The 26,969-nt window shown below is 32.0% G+C and overlaps 3 protein-coding genes across 7 annotated transcripts in view; 1 reads left to right on the top strand and 2 right to left on the bottom strand.

Annotated features, from left to right (window-relative positions):
- Window positions 1-261: 261 nt before the first annotated feature.
- LOC126771347 (nucleoporin Nup43) lies at window positions 262-1,795 on the bottom strand. The gene is made up of 3 exons (XM_050491205.1): window positions 1,366-1,795; window positions 1,075-1,246; window positions 262-954 (listed from the first exon to the last, which is right to left on the bottom strand). Exons 1-3 carry the CDS (start codon window positions 1,716-1,718, stop codon window positions 454-456), a joined length of 1,026 nt encoding a protein of 341 aa, XP_050347162.1. The 5' UTR covers window positions 1,719-1,795; the 3' UTR covers window positions 262-453.
- A 278-nt stretch (window positions 1,796-2,073) lies between these two features.
- Window positions 2,074-3,887, top strand: LOC126771356 (queuosine salvage protein). Its single transcript, XM_050491215.1, has 4 exons — window positions 2,074-2,288; window positions 2,395-2,610; window positions 2,688-3,147; window positions 3,517-3,887. Exons 1-4 carry the CDS (start codon window positions 2,181-2,183, stop codon window positions 3,744-3,746), a joined length of 1,014 nt encoding a protein of 337 aa, XP_050347172.1. The 5' UTR covers window positions 2,074-2,180; the 3' UTR covers window positions 3,747-3,887.
- Window positions 3,888-4,512: 625 nt separating this feature from the next.
- Window positions 4,513-26,969, bottom strand: part of LOC126771079 (uncharacterized) — a 92,470-nt gene continuing 70,013 nt past the window's right edge. For 2 of the 5 annotated variants that reach the window (XM_050490801.1, XM_050490791.1), the window contains exons 2-12: window positions 23,409-23,609; window positions 16,636-16,838; window positions 10,652-10,792; window positions 9,636-9,747; window positions 8,607-9,245; window positions 8,237-8,354; window positions 8,087-8,130; window positions 7,606-7,969; window positions 7,318-7,462; window positions 5,365-5,994; window positions 4,513-5,103 (exon numbers count right to left, since the gene is read on the bottom strand). In XM_050490801.1, coding sequence (XP_050346758.1) covers window positions 4,792-5,103; window positions 5,365-5,994; window positions 7,318-7,462; window positions 7,606-7,969; window positions 8,087-8,130; window positions 8,237-8,354; window positions 8,607-9,245; window positions 9,636-9,747; window positions 10,652-10,792; window positions 16,636-16,838; window positions 23,409-23,502 — 2,802 coding nt within the window. In that variant the 5' untranslated portion in view covers window positions 23,503-23,609 and the 3' untranslated portion in view covers window positions 4,513-4,791. Of the gene's footprint in view, window positions 5,104-5,364; window positions 5,995-6,522; window positions 7,463-7,605; window positions 7,970-8,086; window positions 8,131-8,236; window positions 8,355-8,606; window positions 9,246-9,635; window positions 9,748-10,651; window positions 10,793-16,635; window positions 16,839-23,408; window positions 23,610-26,969 lie in introns of those variants that run through there. The other 3 variants (XM_050490783.1, XR_007669512.1, XM_050490814.1) reach the window with 3 other exon arrangements.

The raw sequence follows: 26,969 nt of genomic DNA, 5'->3' as shown, positions 1-26,969 counted from the left end.
AACACAAACATGTTCGGCTAAAGCTCATTATTCAAAATTTTATTTAGGTAACAACTTACAAAAACCTGGCAATCCTATGTATGAGCGATTCCTCTGAAACTCTGTCACTATAATATATAGAGCTATAATATGAGATAAAGGAAACAGTTTTCTGTTATTTAAGTGTAGGTTCTTTCAATTATAATTGCTTTTTTAAAAAACAAGTTTCTTGTTTTAAATTAAAACTCATTTTATTTGTTAAACACAACTATAATCACATTACACAATCAATTGTTCCTGTTTGAGACAGAATAAAAAAATTATAATGTGTTTGAGCACATGTGTTTATTGGTTCATTGGCTGAATCGTTTTTAACCTAAAACATTTAAATATTCTGAGCTCTCCTTTTACAAGGAAAAAATTAATTATACATGTATTTGCTCGGAATGCAAAACAAACAAAAAATTATATTATTCAGTACTTGAAGTTTTTAATTAAATAGATAGCTTCATTATCAGCACCACAGAGTATCCTTCCTCTGTCACAGTGCAGAGAATTGATCGCCTTATGTAGAGTTGGCATTAATGAAGTAACATTTAATGCAGTTTTATCATCCAATGGAGCATATTCATCTAGACCTTTCTTTGTCAATGTTTCCATATTCCAATCCCATATTTCTCCAGAAACAGAACTTGTGAGCAGCTTATTAGGATTTTCAGGGTGGAATTGCATTTCTGTAATACCAGCAGCATGAGCATTCAGTAAAGACGTCGGGAATTGATTCACACGGAGGTCCCACATAGCAACAGCACCCGATTCACTGCCGGCTAATATAATATGAGGTTGTGTAGGATGTCGAGTTATACATGTCGCTGCCAGCTCATCTCCAGCGAGCAAAAATGCTGCAACAGGCTTATCATTTGTTGATCTCAAATCCCATATTTTCATGTGACCTCTGATGTTGCCTGTTATTACCTGGTGAAGAATGACAAACCTTTGAGAAAAAGCTATATTATTAAGCTATTTATTATATACTTTTAAAGTTATTTGTATAACAATTTGGCATAAATAAATGTGTAAAGAAATATTTATTACCTCATTTAGTTTGATAAAACAAACAGCATGCAAAGAGCAGCTATCTGCTCCTTTAATACTTCGTGTTATGTCTCCTCTTCTACTGTTTAGAATGTTTATATTACCATCTTCACCTATGCTTGCTATGTCTCCTTCTAAGGTATCCAATGATGTGCATGAACATTTCTCTGAGCTAAAAAAACATTTTTTAATAACATTTACAGCCACAAAATGAATTTATAAATTATATTATATTATATTTGGAAACAAATGTTTCCAATAGGTTAATGTGATTGTTTTTTTTTTATTTACCTAAAATTGTGTAATGTTTTCCAAGTATGAACTTCTTTTAGAGGCGTCTGTCTATCATAGGCGCTTACTTCTAATATTCGAACGTCTCCGCTCGAAATAGAAACAGCAATTGAATTCTTGTCTACAAACTTTATATTCGTTACATCCCCGTCTACCTTGTACTCAGATAATTGTCTTGGATATTCAACTTCTTCATCTTCATTAAGAGACTCGAAACTCCAAACTTTTATAGAGTTTTCTTCATCATCCCAACTTCCAGTAAAGAAATGTTTAGTTTCAACATAATCTTCGGGTATCCATCTTATTTTATTGATCTTTTGTGAAACAAAAGTACCCTGCACATCTAACGGCATTGTTTAGCAAGTTACAATTATAATTTGGTTAGTTATTACAGTTATATTATTGAACACAAAAAATCCGTTTATGCGGTTTTAGGTTAACAAATTGTCATTGTCAATGTCAAATAATAATATAAAAGTCTAAAGCGTATTCCAATAAACGCTTAAATCCAAATATGTGAAGTAAAAATCAAATTCATTATATGATAAAGTTGATCAATAAAATATCAACATTTAAAAAAAATGAATATAGTGGTTGAGTTTGGAATTCATTTGTTCTTGCTTAAAATGTCCACCACAGTATAATAAAGATCTTATATTTTTTTCAACAAAAATGTCATTGTCAGTGTCAAAAGTTGGCTTTGTTGACTCGAGATTTTGATTTAATTTAACGATAAGATACGTTTGTAATTGTTAAAAATTATGTGATATTTATAAAGAAGTAATTATAGAATTTATTATAATTCTACAGGTATCATGGTGCGTAATGGATTTTTATCACCAGCGGAATCTGGTAAATTTATAAATACTCGAGCGCAACACGTTCACATTGACGAGGCTGGTTTAGAAAAACTTTGTAATGAGGTAGGTGATATAAAACTTAAAAAAAAGTAAAAAATAAACTATAGAATATAATAGCTTCTATACGCTATCTAACTATCTATCTTTTAAATTTGTATAATCTTAACAGGTGTTCTCATCTTTGAAAGATAATAAACTGCAAATACCAGATGCAGGAGCAGACTCAATTCATCCCAATAAAGATCATCCACATGCAGTTGACTGGATATTTGTTACGGATTCTTTGAACTTCTGTTTTTGGTCACAGAGTAAGGAAACACAGTGGACTGTTAATGGATATACTGGCTACTTTGCTTTAGAAGCAGCATTACATAGAGCTTTAAAGGTGCAATTATACTGTTTTTTTTATTTATTGAAATTACATAAGCAGGTCAAATTAATAAAATTAACTAATTGTTTTAGGAAGGACATGACATCACTAATCCTGAATATTACTCAAAGTTGACTGAACAACAACTATCACACATCTTGAGAGGTGACACCAGTGCCAAAATACCGTTGTTCAATGAACGAATATCTGTCCTACATGAAGTTGGAAGTATATTGATAGAAAAATATGATGGATCATTTTTGAACTGTGTGAAAGAAGCTAATAAATCTGCATTTAAGCTATTGGAGATTGTTGTGAATAATTTTCCATGTTTTCGGGATGAAGCCATGTACAAGAAACAAGGAGTTTCATTCTACAAAAGGGCCCAAATATTAGTAGCAGACTTGTGGAATTTCTTTGATGGTACAAGATGGGGAGAATTTAGAGATATAGACAAAATGACAATGTTTGCCGATTACAGAGTGCCACAAGTTCTGGTTTATTTTGGAGTTTTGAGTTACAGTAATGAGCTGATGGAGAAATTAAAAATTGGTGACTTTTTAATTTAAAAAAAAAAGTATAATTAAGATTTAACAATCCTTTAATGCAACTGTCATTTAGAGATGTTGAAAAATCTAATTAGCCAATTAATATGTAAATTTGAATCATATAATCTATTTGTGATACAGAATTATTTTCAGTAAATATCAGAAACATGTATAATAAGTACGACTGCTGTACAACTTTATTAATTTCTCTCTTTAATTTTATTTTTTAGATAAGTGGTTAAATTAAAGTATTAACTTCACTTTATTGTTATTTCTTAATCCTATGTATGGATTACCATCGGATTATTTCACATTTGACAAGGTCACTAATTAAATGAATGCCATTATGAGCCAACATTTAATATTTTTACAGATGATAACATTCCAAGTGGATCAGAAGAAGAAATAGAAATACGAGGGTGTTCAATACATGCCGTTGAATTACTCAAAATGAAGTTACAGGAACTGATAAAAAAAACTGGTCTAAATTTTGAAGTTCCTAATTCAAGCCTCATTGATTATTATCTGTGGTGCTACAGACGGAAACATGCTAAAAAATTGGAAGTAGTTCCCTATCACAAAACCTTAGGAATATTTTATTGATTATCTGTGATTATTTATAATGTTGAAATTTTTAGTTTTGTTATTTACTGTTAAGTATTTATGTTTGTCGATATTATGAATAATTAAAAATAGTATCAACAAAGTATATGCAGTATTTGGAAATAAAACAACTTATATTTACTGTTTAATTTATTACAATAATTGACCTCTTTTTCTACATCACAAAAATATAATGGTGTCTCAAATTTTTACGGAATTTTAATTGATTGTATTTATGTTTAATTACACAATCATTATTTATTTTTATAGTCATTTGTTAAAAGAACTATTTATTATCTGTGGATTTCATCTTATGATAGTTATTGCACATCTTAAGTCACTAAATACCAAGTTAATCATATGATTACACACAACCTCGAGATATAACCTACCTACCCACTAGTAATGAATTTTCTATTTACAACTTATATAAATATAAATTATATTTTAATTTGGAAATATAAATTATATTATACTTTGGCTTTAGCTATAAATGATTACAAATGGCACTAAGTATTTACACCATAGCCTAATGGATATGAATTTACTATCTACTGTGACCATTTATTATTTAATTATTTTAATTATATATTACGTTCAACAATTTAATTACAACCACACCATAATATTTATACCGTAAGGAACTGCTTAGTGTTTTGAAGATATCCATATTTTTTTTGTTTGTGCATAATGGCATGGCCCGTTTCTATTGGACTTTCTAATTGAATTCTTTCAAATTTCTAATAAAATTTAGCGGTTTGCACTATTTTTGTTTTGGAACTGAAACTGTACTCATAAATTTTTTCGTCTATTTCGTTTTTTTTTTTCATCGAACTACTAACTACATAACTAATTTACAAAATAGTAAATAAGCCGTAGTCATAACGGAAGTTAATTTAACTTAGGTAATGGAAATCAGAAAAATGTTTACTTATAGAATTCAGTTCTCCATAAAAGAAGTAGCTTTTAAGTAATTAATACATATTAATTAATGATTAATATTTTCGAGACTGGCTTTCAAGAAGATTCAATAGCGTAATACAACTTATTTGTTGCTAAATCTTTCTTTTAGACTTTCGAAAAAGGCTAGCTTTGTCTTAATCGTTCCAGGTTCGGGAACTGGACTTCCTGGTCTACTGGATTCCCTCGTTATATCTTCTGTACCTTCTGGTATTTCTTTGGCTCCACCTGGAACTTTAAGGGGGGTTGCCATAGACAACTTAAGTTCTTCCCTGAATTCCTTAGATATACTTCTCGCAGTGAGGCTGTGCATATAATTCAGCTTGGAAGCAGGTTTCGCGTCTGAACTGAGGATATTCTCTTTGCTTTTCTGTCTTTTCAAAAGAGGCTGTGGCGTCTGAAAATGTATAATGATTGCAAACTGATGTTTTAGAATTTAATATTAACAGTACCTATGAAATAAATTGCCTCTAATGTCTGATGTAATAATATCTCAAATAAGAGATTACATAAATTTGGATGATATTTAAATGACGTTAAATACGTATAGTATATTATGGTTATAAATGTCTTAATACATAGGGGTTTTCATCAAGCATTGTTCAAAAAAAAAAAAAGATCAATTATACGATAAAATATTTTCGTAGTTGTTACTGACCTTGACAGGTTCGCTGAGGCTCTCCATGCTGACAAATTTCCTCGCTAGTTCCTTCACACTCGGCAGATGAGCTAACTCGTCTAAATCACTAACTTGCTCTGGTTCCTCCTGTAAACTGTCGATTGTTACCGCTTCCTCCCCGACATCACTGCCTTCAATGGACGTTTCTCCTGCAATGTTCTTATCAGGTATATCGATGTTGTCATTTTTGTCAGTCGTTGCGTATCTCGTTGATATCTTATCTTCTGGTTTACATTTCACAATCTCACCAGTTTGTACGTTATATATTTTAATTGAATCTTCAACACTGCTCGAAGTTAGTGAATTTTCTATGCTCGATGGTGATTTCTCATGTTCATTAATTTCTTTATCTGTTGTTAATGTAAATGATTTTTTATCGGAATTATAAGCGCATTGTAAAATTTCTTCGAATTTTTTGTCTGTATCTTCATCCGTATAGCCGGGCTTAGCAGCAAATAGTGTATGTTCATTAACATCTTCATATTCTATTATTATTTCACTTTTATATTCGTTTGGCATCGTTGTTATTGATACATGCTCGTTATCTTTACTGAATTTCGTGTACTGCTGATTGGTAGCAATTGTGTTGAACTGATGTATTAATAGTCCCTGAAAGCATAATTGACATGATAGTATCTAATATATGATTTTATCTTTGTGATAAATATATTAATGATTTGTGGTCTTTTTGAAGATATTAAGATTATTCAGTATTGTAGTTAGGGGTTTTTATTTCATTGATTGAATCATAAAATCAATAAACATACAATCTGTTATACTTAAATAATTGTTAAAACGAATAAAATTATAATAAATAATAGGTTTACTTTAAATATAAGTACATAATTTTTGCAATGATTCAAACCGCGATACTGAATGAATTATCTGAATTTTGTGAGTGTATTATTTTATGAAATAATCAGGAAATACCCAAATAAGATAAACCGTTACTCAGGTTATTTAAAAAACGTGCGGGTGCTGATTAATTTCCTTGAGACAATGGTGATTGTTGCGTTGTTATAAATATTTTAGTCGAAGCGTGAGTGCTGTTGCCTTTAAAACGAAAATACGTCTTGTTAGTTCGATGGAAAGCTTTGAGTTAGTCAAGATTTTGCACCAAAAACTTACAACACTCACCACTAACTTCTTGGAGGATTACTGTTGTTATAGAACTGAAAACTTTTATAAAAGAACACAAATCTATGAGTGCAGTTCTAGTCATTTATCGTTAAAAGTGCAGAGTGCTGTTAGTCAGTCAAATTTTAAATTCATCATGCCAACTTTTACACTCGCAGGCATTTTAGTATAAGTCGGAAATATTACGGGGCTGCAAGTAATGCTTTCACCATGTTCGTCTAAAGGCTATGGTTATGAGACATGAATGAGTTCATTAGAATAAATTATGTTCGACAGTTCGGCTATGTACGTACTGTACATAGTAAACGAATATTCTTTCTGATTTTCGGTATCTTATTTATCAGTGAGTGCTATGGGGGTGTATTAATCGGAACTTTTTGATCACCACAGATCTCTACGAAAGCCGTCGCTTAACCTTACGCTTCCACCGAAAGTGAAATTGAGGCCAGGCCGACGCTTCGAGCGAAAGCACAGGTCATCGCTCCTCAGCGTGCTACTCCGCCTAATATCTGCGTATTTTTCGAAAAGGTTCTCCATGATCTCGGGCGTTTTCGGTATTTTAAGCCTAACTACGTCCCCGTCGCCGTCGTCGGTGCCGGGTCCGACGCCGGGGCCGGCGTCCGGGCCGGCGTCGGCGCCGTCCGAGTCCGAGTCGGGGCGTTCGCGCCTGTCGGTTTCGAATATGGGGTTGATAGCGAAGTTGGGGCTCGCGTGGCGCGGGCTGAGGGCGGCGCGGGCGACGCTGTGGCGCAGCGCGGCGGCCTCGAGCTCGCTCAACGAGCTGCTGGCACTTACTGGCGAGGCGAAATCTCTATCGAAATTCTCTAAGCTGGTCGATTTGTTTATCGAACTCGAGGGAGAGCTCGCGCCGTCGAAGGCTCCCCTCTTGCGCTCGCCGGACGACGATCTGGCCTCTTTGATATAGTAATCCCGCCCGTATCTACAATGTTTGCGAAATAAACAGAAATATATTTATATGTATATACATGACTTATAGCGTAAAAACATAAAAAATCGTCAATTTATTTTTACATGCAATTATAATAAATTGTATTCTTAATAAATATAATAAAATGTACCGACCTCTTAAATTGAGGAACTTCATCTGAGAGCACGTCTTTTAAAACCTTGGGCGATGGGCTCATCGATCTTCTTTCATTCATACTATCATCTGTGCTTATGCTTAAATTCAACTGTCGTTTATCCATTTTAACATGAACATACTCTTCCATGGAATCCTGTCTGTGAACTTCATTATTAGTTTTTGGAACGTTTTCGTCAGACGGTATATTTGGTTCTTCTAAATCTTTCTTAGTTGTTATAATATCAAACAACGAGGAAGTATTTTTAGCGGAAAGTCTCTTTTTGATAGCTTCTGGGGAATATGGATTGTTTGGCATATCCACGTAGTTAAGCCACTTCTTGCGTTCTCTATCAGCTATAGACCCTAAAATTAATGATCTTTATATAAATAAAAGACTACCATTTTTTTGTTGCTGTATAACAGGCAACCCTTGCGCCTTACAAATAAGTACATAAAAAAAAATGTTAATAAATATCCTACCTGGTATTAATTCCTCTTCTTTTTCAATATTAGGCGTAGAAAATCTGTAAGTAAATAGAGATATATAATGATAAATTGGAATTTGTATTTCTTATGAATTTCTATGGAATACAGTAAATATTGTAACAAAATTTTTAAATAGTAACTTACTGTTGAGGTTCGTCGAAATGTTTTCTACGCAGACTGTCGGCATATCTCTGAACTGGTAACGCTTCTGTTTCTTCGTAATCTTTCTCGCGCTCCGAGCGGCCCAGTGTGTTCGTAGATTCTAAAGCGATAGCGGATAAAATTAAAAAACGATTACTATATAACATTTGTAAAAAATCGATTAATTTTTTTTTCTGAAGGATATCGTTCATTATTTATTTTACATTATTGATACAAATAGCATTGTTGTAAAAGTAGGTCATATCGTAGCCATAATAAATAATAATAATTTTGTAATGTTAGTGTATTTAGGATTTAGTTTTATTAGTTAATTATCCTACTTTAAATAACATATTGTCATATTATATTTTACCTTTAGCATGCGTCGTAATAATCGAGTCCGGTATGTCTGTACTAATGCTATCATTTTCAAAGATTTCATCGTGACCGTTTAAAGTAGTTCTATGAATTTCTTCTTTTAAATTAAACTCTGTTTTTGTGATAGGTCCGCTATCAACGCCTAACACAAGTATAGAGTCATGAGTATCGTCCTGTGAATAGACAATATTTTCGTTGTCCACATGTTTTTGGGTGACTAAATTTGAGTTAGTAGCCGTTATCGGTTCCTCGTTTGTATTATTTTCATTTTCTTTTTCATAATCTTCGGTTCCATCGATGATCATTAAGCTGTCCGGCTCGAAGTCAAATTCATCTACTTTAGGCTTGCCTCCAATGACATGTTTGGAGTTTAAGACTTTTTTGATATCGCTTGTGTATTCTAACTCTTCTTCATTATCGGTTGCATTATCAGAAAGGTCTGTAGTGTCATCTGCATCTCTGTCGCCGATGAGAGCTCTATATTGTGTATTGGAGTTCGGTACCAGCATTGGAACTGGTGCTGACTGAATATTCTTTATTTTTTTCTTTTGGAACAACCAATTTTCCTCCCAAGTTCCATCGACCGCCTGTATATCACTACCGGAGACTTCATCGAAGTCACGAAGTTCGGTATCTGTAAATTATTTTATTTGAAATTCAAATATTAAGCAGAAAGAAACATGTAAATCATTTTAGTTAAACATTATCTTATAATTTGTTTATTACGTATGTTTACCGTTATTTGAGTATTATTTATATTCATGATTGTACTCTTTGCATAAAAATAGTTTATTAAGCCAATGGAATTAAATTATAAAGAAAATACTGAAGATAATAATAATTTAAACGAAATAAGTCATTTTAATTTCGTATTTACAGTCTCAGTTCAGGCACGATATTATGATCTTCGACTCTTGAACTCTGTTCTTGTCCTCGAGTTCTGTTTAATGGATGACCTATGTAAGTGGCCGCTATTGAATAATTATGTTGATGGTCGAGATAACCTTGAATAACCCTTAATTACCTGATGTATGTACTATGTCTCCTCCAAATTCAGGGAAAGGTACACGTCGCGGAACTTCAACCGCATCGTCTGTGCCTTCTTCCCAGTCAGATGCATCGTCTTCATCGCGAAGCTGGTATGAATAATAATTATCAATATGTATATTACTTTTAATAGCTATCTATGTGTTATTCCTGACTTGATAATTTTGGCGTTAAACTTTATGATTAAAGTAATATTAAGTTATTACTAATATAACTTATTTGTTTTATTTGAATGAGAAGGCTACGGTTGATGTTGGCAGTTTCCATGAAGGTTTTTTTAGTACAGTCAACTTACAAGATGTGCCGCGTGATTCGTATCTTTATTCACAAAACAAATTACCCGGTATTAAAAATATACCGGATATTAACGGCTGGTAAAAAATATTAATGCTTAACCAAATATTATAGATGGAAATACGAAAGTTGAGGAAATATATTAATAGACATTCACTTGAAATAAAAGTTTTTATAAAACTAAAGGGCTGTGTTATCTCTAAAAATTGTAAATTACTATTATTAATTTTCCGATAAAATCGGAGTTTTTTTAAAAGGCTATTTAACACTTTGTTAGTATCACTGTAAGATTATTATTAGAGGAAAAAAAACCAACAGTAACATAACAACAACGAATACAAACGGATCTGAGATCAAAGAACTCGTTACAAATAAATTGGTACGTCATGCAAATAATTGTTTATCTCATAATGGGTCGAAAAAAAAACTCCATATTTTGATTTAGCTTCATCATTCACTGACTAAAAATTCTTATCCTACATACATCAAGATACTTTCGACGATACAAAATACGCTATGGTTCAAGTCAATTTTGAAACTCAGAAGTCGTCAGAATTTTTGCTGACAATTAAACAAATTGTAACAATTTTTGTTTACAACTGACGGCTATTATAGAAGCTACTGTCACAAGTTTGCAATTTTTCTTTTGTGGATCGCAGTTTTATTTTATTGAATATATAAAACTAACGTAACACTTACGGGTGGGGTGATATCTCTTGTATTTCTAGAATTAAGAGAGCGTGGGGATGATCTATCAGAGTGTGAAGGGCTCGCGCTGGCGGAGTGTATCCCGCTACTGCGTCCGCCTGAGCCGCTTTCAGTTTGGTAACGTTCGATGACCTGAAATAAAAAAATAAAATAAATCGTAGCGATATCGATCATATTTGATAGTTACCTCTAATATAATCACTATTTCCAATTGCATATAAGTAAGTATTACGATATAGCCGAGATATAAGAACGCGTGAATCTTAATTGTGGGTTCAAACCCGGGTAAGCACCACTGAATTTTCATGTGTTTAATTTGTGTTATACGTGAGTAAACCTGCATGTGTTTAATTTCAATGAAATTCTGTCACGTGTTATTCCACCAACACGCATTGTAGCAGCGTGGTAGAATAAGCTCCAAAAACCTTCTCCTCAAATAAAGGAGAGGAGGCCTTAGCCCAGCAGTGGGACATTCATAGGCTGTTACTAAGTATTACGAGAATACAGAGACAGAGAATATATACGACACATATTTAGTTATTGCCTAGCAAAAGATGTAATAAACACAAATTAAGCACATACAATCTCAGTGGTGCTTCACCGGATCGAACCCGCAATCATTGATTCTTCAACCACGTTTTCTATTCAGTGAGCCATTTCATCTTGTAGGTATCATGACTGAGCTAATTGGACTAGTATGGACGCAAGTTTTCCACTATACAATAATTTATTCGTCAAATATTTCCTCTAACAAGAATGTTATTGTATTATTTGCAAATAAAACGTTGCTGATTGCTATTTCAGTGACACGCTTTATGCAAATAATTATTGTATTTCCACTTTTCGATATTTAATTTCATAATTGTATGAATCGATCGAGTTTCAAGTTTGTTTTCACTGATAAGCAGGTGTTAACTTATTGTATTTGTAGTTTAGTATTTGGTAATTTGTCGCGAAATGATCGTAAGTTGTTATCGTGGGAGCATGAAATCGCATTTCTCAGACCTTGAAAAATGATAATATACTACGAGATACCTGTATTTAATGATAATTTTACATTAATATATTCATTTTCGTAGATTTTAATATGTATTTATTTAAAACTTTAAATAATTGCGGGATGTTTAATCTATATAATTTAAACGTAACGCTTACATACGAAATTTTAGCTAAAATTACTAAGAAATATTTATAATTTTAAAAATATATGTATTTTGGTATGTATTGTGATAACAGACTTTTTAGTTCAGTACACACATATATTTAAAAACAATTAAAAGTATAATATATTCGTCTACATAAGAGATTTCCGTAAAATAATCTGTAACCTGTAAGGAAAGAAATCATCTAGTTTTGTGTCGTCACGTAACAAACTATATCAAGCAATAGAAACTATGAATACAATACCTCGTTTGTATCGGGAAAGTAAACAATGATGAAACTGTGCAACATCTTCATAAAAACCAACGATAAGATTATGATTTTAATTAGGCCGACTGCTGCTTTTAATTGCGATATAAGTATTGAACAAAGATTCACACGGGAGAGATCGGTCGCTACTGTGATGCGAGAATGCGTTGAACGGAATAGGGTTGACAATTCGAAATTTAAATAAATGAAAACTTATACATTATTAAAAAAAACATTATCTAAAAACCTCTTCAATCAACACATAACCACCACTAATTTGATATACGTGCATGTAATATTCGCTATAACTCAATTTTAAAATTGAATAAAATCACAAATAAATCCAATCGATAAAACAGTTATAAAGTCTGATAATAGATGTCACTTTTACTAACAAAATAAGTAAACTCACCCAGCTGATCACATACAACATTAATACTCCTAAAGTCATATACAAACTCAACATACTGGCCGGTAATATAAGTCACACTCGCATTAAAAAATATAGAACTCAGCCCACATCAGCACAAGGCATAATTACGCACGCTAATTGTGAAAAAGAATTAATACTTACCATTTCTTTATACCGACGGTCACTTCGGTCTATCTGTAGCTCAAACCGATCCCGTTATCACGATAACGTCTTATCTAAGGATAGTGCGATAACGCAAATCGTGAAATCACTCGCTAGTCTAAATGTAGAAGTAGGGAATGTATTGTTGTAATCCGGATCTTTAAATCGCATATCATTTATGAAGCGGCTCAGATTTAATTCTCGAACGGTTGCAACGTTGATAAGTTGTTTTTTTTTTTAAATTGTTTTGTAAATATTTAGTATGTTTCATAACAGATTGTAACCTGAAATTTTAGTGCTTTTTTATTTTCTATAATACGTTTACAAAATAAGAATAAGGTATGGATTGTAATTAACGGAATAAACTTACAGTTTTTTTGGTTTATATACTGTTTGTATTAATTTTATTGACTAATATTATTAATTTTTTAGAAAAATCAAAATTAAGACTTGGTCGAAAAATATGTTTTAATCAAAACGAAATAGTAGTTTTTAAAATAATTATTAAAACACAGATATCTTTTGTTTTGACCCCCAGTGATAGCCCTTAATTAAATGAATGATGCGTAGTTCGATTATTTCAGAAGTCGTAAGGATTCTTCGCAAATGTTTTGTTAGCATGGTTTAGTTGGAAATAACCTGTTTGTGTGTAATAGAAGGTTAATATGGTACATGGTTGAAACATTTAATTATTCTACATCTTATTTAAAAAAGTAACGAGAAATCCAATACGATGACACTTATCATATTGATTTTCTTAATTAAAGAAATTATATTAAAATACTGGACCGCATATTTTATAAATTAACAAGAACGCAAATAACTTATAGTTATATTATAATGTGAGTAATATTATAATATATATTCGGATCGGTGTGATTTATTCATCTCATCTCTATCATCATCATATCGTAACCTCAGTTACATTCTAGAACATGTAATTTCCTATACCGTCAGTTAAAACTTTTTATAATTAAATATTTAAATTACAGATACATAAATATATATCATTTTATATAAATATATATTTTTTATTCGCGCTTCAAAAATGAAGGAGTTTCAAACAAAATTTCATCCCCTTTATCACTACGGGTTAAATTTTCAAAAATTTTTACTGCCAAAAAACCCGTATGCAAAATTTTTAATTTTTTTTTTTTAGTTTGTCCTGTGTCTTGACATGTTAGTTATTATATATATAATATATATAAAGGCTGTTTAAAGTGAAACGGTCATTAAAGCATTACGTAACAACAGCGACAAAGCCCTTCTTTTAATAAATATAATTAAAACGATTTATTTATTAATGAACCTTGACAATTGTTTGTAATTGTCAATTACACCCAGCCAGTTGTTAAGTTAAGATATCATGTGCTGATTAATGTTTATATTCCTTAAAACTAATTAATAAAGACGGTGTTATCGTACATATTAGATTATTCGTGACGTCATTTACAATTGATTGCATCACTACTTATTTATGAATTTGGTATTTGTTTGTTGGTTCGTCCTTCTTGTATGTAGCAACGGGTCAGCGTTCCTCCTTATAGAGGCTGTGTAATTACCGGAGTGTGACATAGACATTTTATTCGCATTTTTTATGCAGACGAAACTGCGGGTAAATACTATAGACACTTAATATATTCTTTAATTACTTAGTATTAAATTGAAGTTGTTTCTATTAAATTTTCTGGTTCTTTTCTAAAATTGGAATTTTATCATTTATTAGATTAATTAGATATAATATTTATGTAATTAATTAGATTAAACGAAATTCTTATCATTAAAATTTTCGATAAAAATAATATTTATCTCTATAATCTGATGCAAGGGAGGTTCGGCTAATAAAATTAATAATTTAATTTGTTTAAATTACGTTGACTCAGATTTATAATTTATTGTGTATTAACTTTTTAATTTTTGAAATAAATATTTTTTTAATTAATTTTATTGTATTATTTACTATATAATGTAACGATCGATCGAAACAATACCAATACATTTGCAGTTAGAGACGAACAAAAATACCAAACTAGATAAATAGGAAATTTTAATCAAAGAAACAATATAAGGTTTTATATAACAAAGCGTTAACATTGCGTTTTATTATTAAATTAAAGATAAATTAATTGATAACCTTGCAAATATCACAATGAATTGTAATTTATAATTTGAATAAGAAGTAATAAATAACATTTGAAAGCGCGGGTGGATGCAGATTTTCCTTTAATTCGTATTATAGATTGCCCACCAAGCTAGGCTTACCTACTCGTAGTTACAAAACACCTCGCGTGCAACAAATGTATCCTTCGACATCAGTTGAACAAGATTTTATTATAAAAATTTTAATGCAAGTTTTTTTCTAGAGTTTAAACGTTTAATACCATGGGTATTTGCCTTGGAAATATGCAGATAACGAAGCTAAAAACGACAAGTATGAGTAGTCGAAAGAAATCTTGTTAAACAGGCAATATTTCTTGAGTCTGCTGTTATTTGCCGACAATATCACGAAATGATACATTAAGTAACGAAGCATTATACTCGTATAGCCGTCGTGTCAGTGATTTCCGCATTATGCGTGCATAAATAGTACAGAAACGACCTCGAATCAATACAAAATAAAAATAAAACAAAATAAAAATAATAATCAAAGTTAACTGGTACATGAGTATATGAGCGTCACGGTAGCATGCCAAAGCAATCCCGTGGCGCCCTTCGTTAAGACGAAAAAGGTACCGCTGGTTTTTTAGTGGGTATTCCGATGATCGGAGCGCACCCGGCGCTTGGACACCGGCGAGCCCCACGTACACGTACACTGTTCCCGTAGGGGAAACGCATAACGCGTTTTTCCAGCGTTAAAAAAACTGCGACTTTAAAATCGCTAGACGGCTAAACTATTGACGCTTCAAGTTAAGTCTTCATGGATTTCAAATAAAATGCCTTTATAATTCTTTGTTGTCTGTGAAATATTGTGTGCAATTAATTTATAATCTGTAACAAAGAAACGACAGACGACAGACGGATGCCAATTAAAATATTATCGGTTATCAATATTTTACGGTTCAATTATACTTCAATAACGTGTCTATAACACATAACGTGTAAAATACATGCCATCTATTTTCATTTAAATATATTACTTACAAAATGTTTAAAAAAACACACCTTTACATTTGTTATCACTCACATGTATTTAAGTTTATAACATAAATGATTTGATATTACATAATTATATTACAATTTTTGCTAAATTTTACTTGAAAGGGAAGTGACATTGTGGCTTGACAGAGTTTTATAAGTTTTTGTCGCAAGCAAAATGTCGCTGGCGATGACGCTTGTTACTCATATTATGTTTATTTTGTATATGAGGCATGTGAGAAATTACAACTCGCTATTATTATTTATCAAAAGCTTTAGACTGTAGAATAAGAACGGTAAAGCTTTTGATCTCATTTCCTCATACTTGACTCAAAGAATTCAACAAGTTTCCACGAATGGAACAAAGTCTGTTCTATCTATAATAAGATGTGTCCGCAAGGATCAATTTTAGATCATTTCCTATTTTCGTTATATTTAAATGATCTTCATTTGATATTGTTTGATTTGAGTGTTTTTTAAATTGTCAGAAAACAAGCTACTTATTAGGACTTAGCAACACACACACACAGTACACATTACGTATACATACGTATTGGTTTACAACAAATAATTTAAAATCTTTGACGGGAGAGTCAATTTTTTTTTGAGATACAATTATTTTATTGTTCGGTCCAAATAATTTACAACAATATTACGTTAATTCACCAAAATTACAGATGATTGTCATAATCTAGCTAGAATTTAAACTAATTATATGATTAACGCAAAAAGGTTCTTAGTTACTACGTATTTCATGAATTTCCTTCTATGCTCTTTTCTTACGTCAGTTACGTGTGTTTGTGTGCATCTCTTGTCTACATTTTGTTCAGACAGTAATGTTTTTTTTAATTTTTACCTTATTTAATATAGCAGTGGCTAGCAGATCTTCGTATGTTGATGACTCTGTAGGTGTGTGCGGTTCAGCGGCATATCGTGCAAGTGCTGGCAACGCTGCAGCTTCTTCCACAACTCGCGCTACCAATCGCTTCAGCTGCGCGTGAGCTCCGCTCGCACCGGTATGGTTGTGTGCGTTGGGTCCCAAGCGTTGTTGTGGTAAATCTGTTGATAGATAGATTGATTTAGAATTAATTGCTAATATAATTCGTTTTTTGAACATATTATAATATATTGAATACAGGTATTTAAAGACAAACATTTTAATTATCATACTATGATAAAAAATAAAACAAACTAATACATTATTTAAAAAAAACTTTATAATTTATTATTTTTGTTAAATCAGGTGAGTGCAATATTATCGTGAACTATTATTTAAAAAAGTATTAAAAATATAAAAATTATATTAGAAGTTATGGAAGTGAATTAAATAAATATTAACATTTATTTTGTTATTCTTCTCAAATAATGTATTGGTTAAGTTATGAGTAATTTGTCAAGAATATTAACAAAGCGGTATTGTGATGCAAATTATAAAGTGCCAAGCAATAACATTCCGGGTGGATGAGCAGTCATCTGCACGCAATCAAAAGCCCTACAAAATAATGCAAAAAAATTATGAGAGATTTGTATTAAGTGTGTTTAATTTTCAATTTGTTACTTTAGATTCACTATCGCAAACATGTAATAAATATCTCGTTTATAGTGATTTAAACAAATTAAAATGTCTAGTAGTTTAGTTCATACTCTCTTTGCTGATTATAAGCCATAAATTATATTGCAAAAAGTCGCATTTTTATTAAATTATGATGTTTTTATGATTATGTACCTTTTCATTACTTTTTAAAATAGGTAGGCGAGCTGATAGATAAACCTTCATCATCGCCCATATACATTGGCATTGAAAGAAATATTAACCATCCCTTCCACCATTAATACGCCAACAATATTGCGAACTAAGATAGTTCAAACAATTTTCAAACGACAGTTTTTTTACCTTTAATAGCGTTTGACCATTGACTTGCCTGATGTTAAGCATCGACACGGTTTAGGATGTAGCACGCTTGCCTAGAAAAAACCTGTTCAACAGTATAAAAGTACTGCTTTTTGACGGTAGAAAATGTGTTGATTGGGTGGTAGTCACTTGATAATAAGTGGACACCATGAAATAAAAAACATTGATCATTCCATATACCGTCAATTTGTCGCCAACAATAGGAAATCTAAGATGTCCTTACTCATACTGAATTACTAGTATGCCTCTAACTCCCCCGACTGAAAAACAGCAACATATATCGCTGTTAAGAATTATAATAATGAATGAGCGAGTGGTAACTATATAGAAAGGGTTTGCACAAGCAGGAACTGGAAGAATTGATTAAGGGTGCACTGTATTTGTACAACGCCCAACGGTAGTCACTATATTGCGTTGCGTGTGCCCTTTTTCATTTAAATTTGACATTTGTACACTAGATTCATACAACGCATAGATATTTTTTTAAATAATGCTAGCAATACCAGTTCTAAGAATTACTAATATTCCTATTTTCCTCTCAAATAAAGAGCAATTAAGTTTTATGAATCAATTGGCAATTAAAATAATTTTACATCAATTAAGGACTGGGTTAGATGACGTGAATCGAAACCAAAGATTTTTTTATATAATTCATCTTGAGCTTGGTGGAGAAGGAAAACATTATGAGAATCTGCATATGTCAATTAAAATTATGCCATTGTATCCACTAAACCGCATTGGAGCAGCATGGTGGCAGAAGTTCCAATACCAAGAAGAAAATTAGTTTTAATTTTTTTTTTCTGTATATCAATTAAATTATATGTTTCAAGCAAGTTGTCTTGTAACTATAAATATAATCGTTTTGTCGTTCTTTATAAATTACAGTAATAATGTATAATTTATGAACAATTATATACGCCATTGTGATGTTTTTGACATGGCAACCCTGAACTAATGATCTTAATTTGTTTTGTCGTCTTATGTTATTTTACTTAGGTATATGTATACATTTTATGAGAAATTCAAAAGAATCGACACATTGTTGTATTAAATAGATAAAAGAAACTTGTCTTCTTTTTCTTGTGTCTCTCCACTACTGGAGGTTGGTAGTCAGCTCAGCGAATTTTTCGCGGTCTCGCGCCAAGCGAAATAGTTTTTCCAGGCTGGCGATCTTCGTCCATTCACGGATGTTATGCAACCAGGACTTTTTGAGTTTTCCAGCGCGTCGTTTGCCCTCTACTTTGCCCATCATTATAATTTGGAGCAGTTGGTATCGCTCGTGTCTCAAGACGTGGCCCAAATACTCGGTTTTTCTCTTCTTGACGGTTTGCAGTAACTTCCGCCTACTGGCGACGCGCTGGAGTACTCTCACATTCGAAATTTTCTGTGTCCAGCTAATACGGAGCATTCTGCGGTAACACCACATTTCAAAAGCTTCTAGACGTTTCTGGGTGTCAGCTTGCAAAGTCCATGTTAAGTTCGATATATTTTTTTTTATTTCGAAGGTTCCTATTTGTTCCCTGGCCTTAAATTTGGAACCTACATGTAGCATACACGTGAGGCATTTATAAAACCAGTGCTAGTATAGTTTTACAGTAAACGATTTAAGAATTTATTTCTCAAAAAAAGAATACAATTCACTTTAAATATTTAAGAAAACAAGATTAACATACTTAAATATTACATATACAACACACGGGCGGTACACAAAAATAAAGAACAACAAATTAAACTCTTCACTTAAAACAATGTGGGTATGACAAAACCAAGATACAATATCGTTCGTGTTTTAGCAATTAAATTATTGTCTTTAGTTAATTTAAAGATTTAATTTTGTAAGAAAAATGCAATAATCAAATAATATATCAAATAAAGAAAATGGTTCACTTATATAGATAGTAAAGGTAACGTTAAGTTATGTAGATGAATTATATATATATATATATATATATATATATATATATATATATATACATATATATATATATATATATATATAATTATATATATATATATATTAGAATAGATATAGAATAGATATAGATAATTAGATAAATATACCTAACATTAGAATCTGCTGCTGTTATGTCTGAGATAATATTCGCGAAGTGGACTGATGTACATTTCAGAAGATGTACCTATATGGCCTTTATAGACTGACAGCGTCAGGTAAATAACGAGCCTGAGAACTCGTAAATCAGACTTTGACGAAAGGAGTTTTGTGCATACAAATTATTACATAACGTTGTTTAAAAATATATAAAGTTAGTTAGTTATTAGTTACATATAAAGCTATAGTAAAAATTCTTTGAAAATTAACTTAGTTCCGCAAAATATAATTAAAAATGCAAAATCTCCAACAGAATTACGTTACGATGTTGTTAAGACTTGGTTTTTTTTTAGCAAAATAATGAAGCGAGTATTTTAACTCGTGTGATTAATTTTAAATCAACAAAAACACATAATATGTTCTCATATTTATTCATTACATTTATTTTATTTTTTAATTGCTTTTTTTTTGCGTCAGCTCATCTTAAGTTTTTTTTGCAAAAGTCTAATTAGTTATCCTGGCGAGTTTTGATCATTGTAATTTTTTATGTTAGTAGAATGAGTTTAAGATATCTTTGAGATTAAAAATAATTATTATTAACTTTTATATTTTATAATTTATATATTATATTGGCTCTTTTTGATATACATTGTATTTCTATCTATTTGTATACATATGGTTTTTAAATAAGTTATAAATTATGATCAAATCGTGTAGGAAACCCATCGCGTTCGAAATGTCTTACTAATAATATTAAGTTACTTGTACCGGCAGTCAATAAATAGAAAATGAAATGACTGGGATCCACAAAAGAATGCTTTGCGTCTGACCATTTTGTACGAACACATTTCATTATATAACTATATTTTAATATCGCACGCTAATGGAAGTTAAACTTTATATAAAAATTATTTCCGGGTATAGCATTTACAAAATTACGTTTTATATACATCTACCTTTTAACACCGATTTCGTACGTGTAATTAGTAGTTTATTAAATCAGTCTCTTATTAAGGAAGTATTTTTTTCCCAATGGTATACAAATTTCATCAAAATCAAATTAGCCATTTAATCGTTATAAAATAATAGGCAAACACGAGAACAGCCATGAATAAAATTTTTGAAATGATGTGTGTTAAATTAAATAACAATAATAAATATCTTTATTGCACATACAAAGAAAAATATATATATGAGAAAAAAAAAGATTAATAAACGCAAGCGATCCCGTGGCACCCCTCGTTAAGACGGAAAGGTACTGGGCGCTGGTTTTTTAGTGGGTTTATGTTCGGGGCGCACTCGCTGCCTTGGACAACGGCGAGCCCCACATACCCCCCCACTGTTCCCGTGGGGGAAAAGCGTAATGCATTTTTCAGCGTAAAAAAAGGGGCGGTCATATATATGAATTAGTGATCGCTTCTAGACAACCCTGTATTAAATTCTCATTCCACTTCAATGTGCTTATATTTGCATATACATGATTAATTAATGTTTACTGTTCAGCTAATATTTATTGTGTAATGTGATCGTGCATGCTGATACCTGTAATTAGTAGAACATTTACTATAATAATTTCAAAATGTAATATTGTTATATTACAATATTGTTATATAAGTCAAGATGGCCTAGTGGTTAGAACGCGTGAATCTTAACCGACGATCGTGTGTTCAAACCCGGGCACCACCACGTGCATTTTCATGTGCCTAATTTGTGTTTATAATTCATCTCGTGCTTGACGGTGAAGGAAAACATCGTGAAGAAACCTGCATGTGTCTAATTTCAGCGTGGTAGAATAAGCTCCAAACCTTCTCCACAAAAAGGGAGAGGAGACCTTTAGCCAGCAGTGGGACATTCACAGGCTGTTTCTGTATACAACTCAAAAGTGATTAAAAGCGTCATCTTATACAAATAATACAATGATTTTGATATTTACTAATGGTATATACTCTTGTAATCTTGCTCAAGGGCACTACTAATAAGTTTGTGGATTGTTTTAGAATTATAAGTATATATTAGATTATAAGAATCTTGGTCACGTTTTTGACCGTATATAGAACCGTTTTTTCAACTCTTTATTGAGTCTAAAATTAGTATCGTTTGTATTCTGTAAGCAACTTCCCTTAAACCGTAATATGTAAAACACATTGTTTCTGTATGTGCTATGTCATGCGATGTTAAAACCTAGTTACATGTAGAATATCGGTTTTATATACAGCATTTATTATATATTACGGACGTAGATACCTATATTATAACTGCCTCGTACATAACTGCCTTATGCCTAGCTTATACGGCCGTGGATAACACTGTCCTGAGATAAAATCCCTATTTGGTTATTCTGTCAAGAAATTGTCAGCAGCCGTCCGGAGTTTGGAATACATGACAGAACATATGTAAATGTACCTCAGAAAGTCAACATATTACAAGTTCAATTAGAAGATTTTAAGAACAAAGGTTTTGTTAAATTTTTTATTCCAAATATTTATTTTCCTATTTCTGATATAAAACATTTGTTTGCAAACTCAAGCAGACCAATCTCCAATGTTTTTGTCATTCAGCGTGACATTGGTGTGATAATTAATTGGTGTTTACTTGATACGATTAAAACTACCAAATATATTGAATGCTAGATCAGGGGGTTGAACCCAGAACCTCGGGATCTCTGGCCTTATAAACTAGCCACTAGACTATCGAGTTATTTTGGCAATATATCTTATCCAATGCCAGACCACTACCACCAGATTACTACTATAAAACTATTTGCTTTCACGTTATTCATATTAATGTAATATTAATTAAATATTAATTGAAGTTGAAAAGAAAAAAAAAACAAATTTTTGTCAGTCAATATATCAGTCTATATAGCTCGTCGAAAGAAACCAAATGAGCTTAAAATCGAAGGGTATTGACGTATCTTTTATAGTAATTTTAATAGTTACATAATAATAATGTCCACCAGACCGATTTCGGCCACGGCGGCCAATCTCAAGAGAGATTAGCCAACTGCGCAGGAGATATTATAGTGCACAAGTATGTGCGCAAACACAAGTGCACTCTTTATTCCCTAACTCTCATAATCCGATGGGACGGCAATCCAACACGACCGGAAAGAGTTCAGGCGCAGGACCAACGGCTTTACGTGCTTTCCGAGGCACGGGAGTGAACACACTTCCAACTTTCAGACTCCGGGCTGTTACTGAGAAATTTCTGACAGAAAAACCCAATAACTTTTTATTGGCCTGACCTGGGAATTGAACCCAGGACCTCCGGGTCTGCGGCCTTACATCAAGCTTTACTGGTGGTAGGGCTTTGTGCAAGCTCGTCTGAGGAGGTACCACCCACTCATCAGATATTCTACCGCAAAACAGCAATACTTGATATTGTTGTGTTCCGGTTTGAAGGGTGAGTGAGCCAGTGTAATTACAGACACAAAGGACATAAAATCTTAGTTCCCAAGGTTGGTGGCGCATTGGCTATAAGCGATGTTTGACATTTCTTACAATGCCAATGTCTAAGGGCGTCTGGTGACCACTTACCATCAGGTGACCCATATGCTCGTCCACCTTTCTATTCTATAAAAAAAAAGCCACTAGACCAATGAGACAGTCAATAGTTACATACAAGTGATACTTATAAAATGTGTAAAAAGCATAAAATGAATTCTTACCGAGTATTTCCTCTAGCCAGAAGCAGGACACGTAGAGGAACAAGGCCACCCCCAGCCAGAACCCGAGGAGGAGTACAGCGAGATAACCCCACATTTTGACTATTTCATAATTGTTACTTTATCACTCATTGCGCGCCATTTATATTATTGCATTAATATTTTTTAAGCATTTGCGTGATTGTATAAATATGTTCTCTTAACCTGTTCAATATAATTAAAATGTTTAATTCACGAATTACGTCTAATTAATCAATGTACGACTATATCGTGCGAAAAATGTTTTAGTTTTAAATAGTTATATCTAACAAAAATGTAAATGTTTGCTTTTATTGTTTGAACAGTTTTGTATGACTCATATTCAAGTTATAATGTCATGATTTGTAGTTTTTGTTTAAAATCGCACTTAAACTTAACTGCTTTTTATAAACGTGTGAAAATATAATACAAATTTTTATTTCTTTTTTTTAGAAATTTAAAAGTAACATAATATTTTCCTAAGTATTATATTATATTTTTATATGAGTTTACATTATATACATAGTCAAGTGTGAAACTTTAATTACTTGGCAAACTGGCTTTATCATTTTCGAAAACATGTTAGATGTATTTAAAGGTAGAAATCTTGCATTGTAACATAAACGACATTTAGAGGTTTAAATCAACGTATATATAATAATTAGGTTTATATTACCTATAACTATTTACCTAATTATTATTTAAGAGCTTTGTATATTATATTATTATCATATTCATAAGTTTAGTTCATAATTTTGAAGTCAAAGCTAGCATATAAATAAAATATACTTCTATTTATCTTATGCTAAAGGTCAAACAAACTTACGTAATGATAATTACAATGATAAATGTTAAGTATTTAAACGCAAAGACACTCTGAAAATTACAGATACTTATAACATAAAAAAGTAATCGTTTTTATTTATGCGTTCATGTTTAAATTTTATTATTTACTTATTTTTTTAAGGTCACCAGTAGACACGGGCACTGCAAGGATTATTAACTCTTACTTCTTAAACTGTCAATTCGAGACGGATTATAAAATAACCATGGATTCTAAGGGTTTTTTTTTCTACATATACATAGGAGAGCGTCTTTGTTTTCCTGACACTGTTTTAAAAGTTTTTCGTAATCTGTGGTCGTAGAAGTGTTCGTGAATTAATTTTGAGACAACCGCAGTGGAATATTATTGGATTAGAAGTGCCACATGGAAGTTTTTGTCCAGCAGTGGGAACTTTATGGGCGGGATTATTATTAATTTATGATATTTACGCGTGATAGTTTTAACTTTGTTCACTTATCGTTAAAATTACGAACAAAAGATACAAGTTGTGTTTATCAGTAAAGTTTAACCCATAGATGGTAATTTCAAACGTTTACGACGTTTCAAGTCGCCTTCGGAAGGTCATCCTCGTCGTGATTTTTAGCATTCATAGTACGCATGCGTCCCAGTTTCCGCTGATTCGTGGAAATTTATGTGTGGCTGCACATTCCTAAGGATGTAGTAACATGGTTACTAATGGTAACATGATTATAGTTATGGCTGTAACTGTATAACTTGAATTGACATTTCGTGCTTAACGGTGAAGGAAATTATCGCAAGGAAACCGGCATGTGTTGATTGAAATTGTATAATGTATGTATCCGCGCGTTCGCATTGGAACAGCGTGATTGTGGGCTTCAAATCTTTTCCCTAACAACTGTGCTAATCTGTAAGAACTCACTTCATTACCGACATGTGAAATGTTGACAATTGATTTATGGTGATATAATATATGATGCGTGTATTTTTGAAATGTTATAATTATTACAATATTAAAAGCCGAGATGGTCTCGTGGTAAGAACGCGTGAATCTTAATCGATGATCGTGGGTTCAAACCCGGGTAAGCCGCACTGAACTTTAATGTGCTAAATTTGTTATTATAATTCATCTCGTGCTTGACCGTGAAGGAAAACATCGTGAAGAGACCTGCCTGTGTCGAATTTCACTGAAATTCTGCCACATGTGTATTCCACCAACCCGTATTGAGGCAGCGTGGTGGAATAAGCTCCAAACCTTCTCCTCAAAAAGGGAGAGGAGGCCTTAGCCCAGCAGTGGGACATTCGCAGGCTGTTACTGTTACTGTATAATTATTACTGTCAATGTCGCATATCACTTTCAGACATTTCGAGACTGTGTTCTGCGGTGAGTTCGAGATTGTTCTTATAAAATACTGCCTTACTGAAGTGACAGACTATGCCTAGTCAGCACAACGAACGCATGAACTGGCTTTTGTTTTATATATTCAAAGTCCATGTCAAAATATACTTTTATCCGTTTGGACAGTACACCCATCATATCTTAACCTATACAATTCACAGATCATTAATTATGTGGCTACCGCAGCTTCCGAAGTTGGAAAACAGAGAATACTTTGCGCAGCACCTGCATTCAAACAAATATACTTAATATTGATGTGTTCAGGTTTGAAAGGTGAGTGAACCAGTGTAACGACAGGCAAAAAGGGCATGACATAGTTAACGAGGTGAACTACTTTTATGTCAAAATTAAGCTAAATAATGTAATAATTTAGCTTAATAATATAATAATATGACATTATTCACACACGGCCATCTGATCCCAAACTAAGCAGAGCTTGAACTATGGAAACCAGACAACTGATATACTACATATACTATTTTTCTTTTGGAAATACATACTTATATAGATATAGATAGATACAAACAGACATGTTCATGCACACAAATGCGAACCCACAACGGCGTGAAAGGCAAGTATCTACCAACTACGACAACCGGCTCGTCAAAAGATGATATAAATTATGAGTAAGTATTCATTGATTTTAATTGAGCATATATAATTATTCAATTGTATTTAATAAATTTATATTAGCGGTTCTACTCGGTAGAATATACAATGTAATAGTAACTTTAAATGTGATTGTTTTAGACGTTTTAAAATCCACTAGAATATGGTATAATTTATTTATTACTTACTTATAATCATAAATTCAATTTATACATTTGCTATTCATTTTAGAACATCAGAGGTTGTGGTTAAATCAAACGAAAACAACTGTTACTGTTTGTTGTTAAATTTTGATTTACATAGTTATTATAGTCACAATAATTTTCAGCTTTTTTTTAATTTGAAATATTTTGTTTACCGTCATACAAAGAGATATAAAATGACAAATGACCAATGTTTCCGCCGACAGAGTAGTCGTATACACTTTCCCGTTACCGTCTCGTAGTGACCACTTTCATCAGCAAAAACCGGAATTCCTTTATACGAAGATATGTTTAAAAAATATATTGAACCAAGACAAATGTGTAGATAATCTCTCAACAATATAATTATGTTAAATGTTGTCACGTAATGAAATATTAATGGCTTTAGCTATCCACTCTTTTTATATTTAATATAAGTATACTTTATATTTATACTTTCGTTAATAATTTTTTATTATTAGAAACTAGATTCCACCCGAGGTTTCGCCTGCGCGTGAACAGATATTAGGTATATTATGTCCTTTTCTGTACCC

The sequence above is a fragment of the Nymphalis io genome, chromosome 1 (assembly GCF_905147045.1).
Source record: "Nymphalis io chromosome 1, ilAglIoxx1.1, whole genome shotgun sequence".
Lineage (NCBI taxonomy): Eukaryota > Metazoa > Arthropoda > Insecta > Lepidoptera > Nymphalidae > Nymphalis > Nymphalis io.
This window is presented reverse-complemented; position numbering and strand designations above follow the sequence as displayed.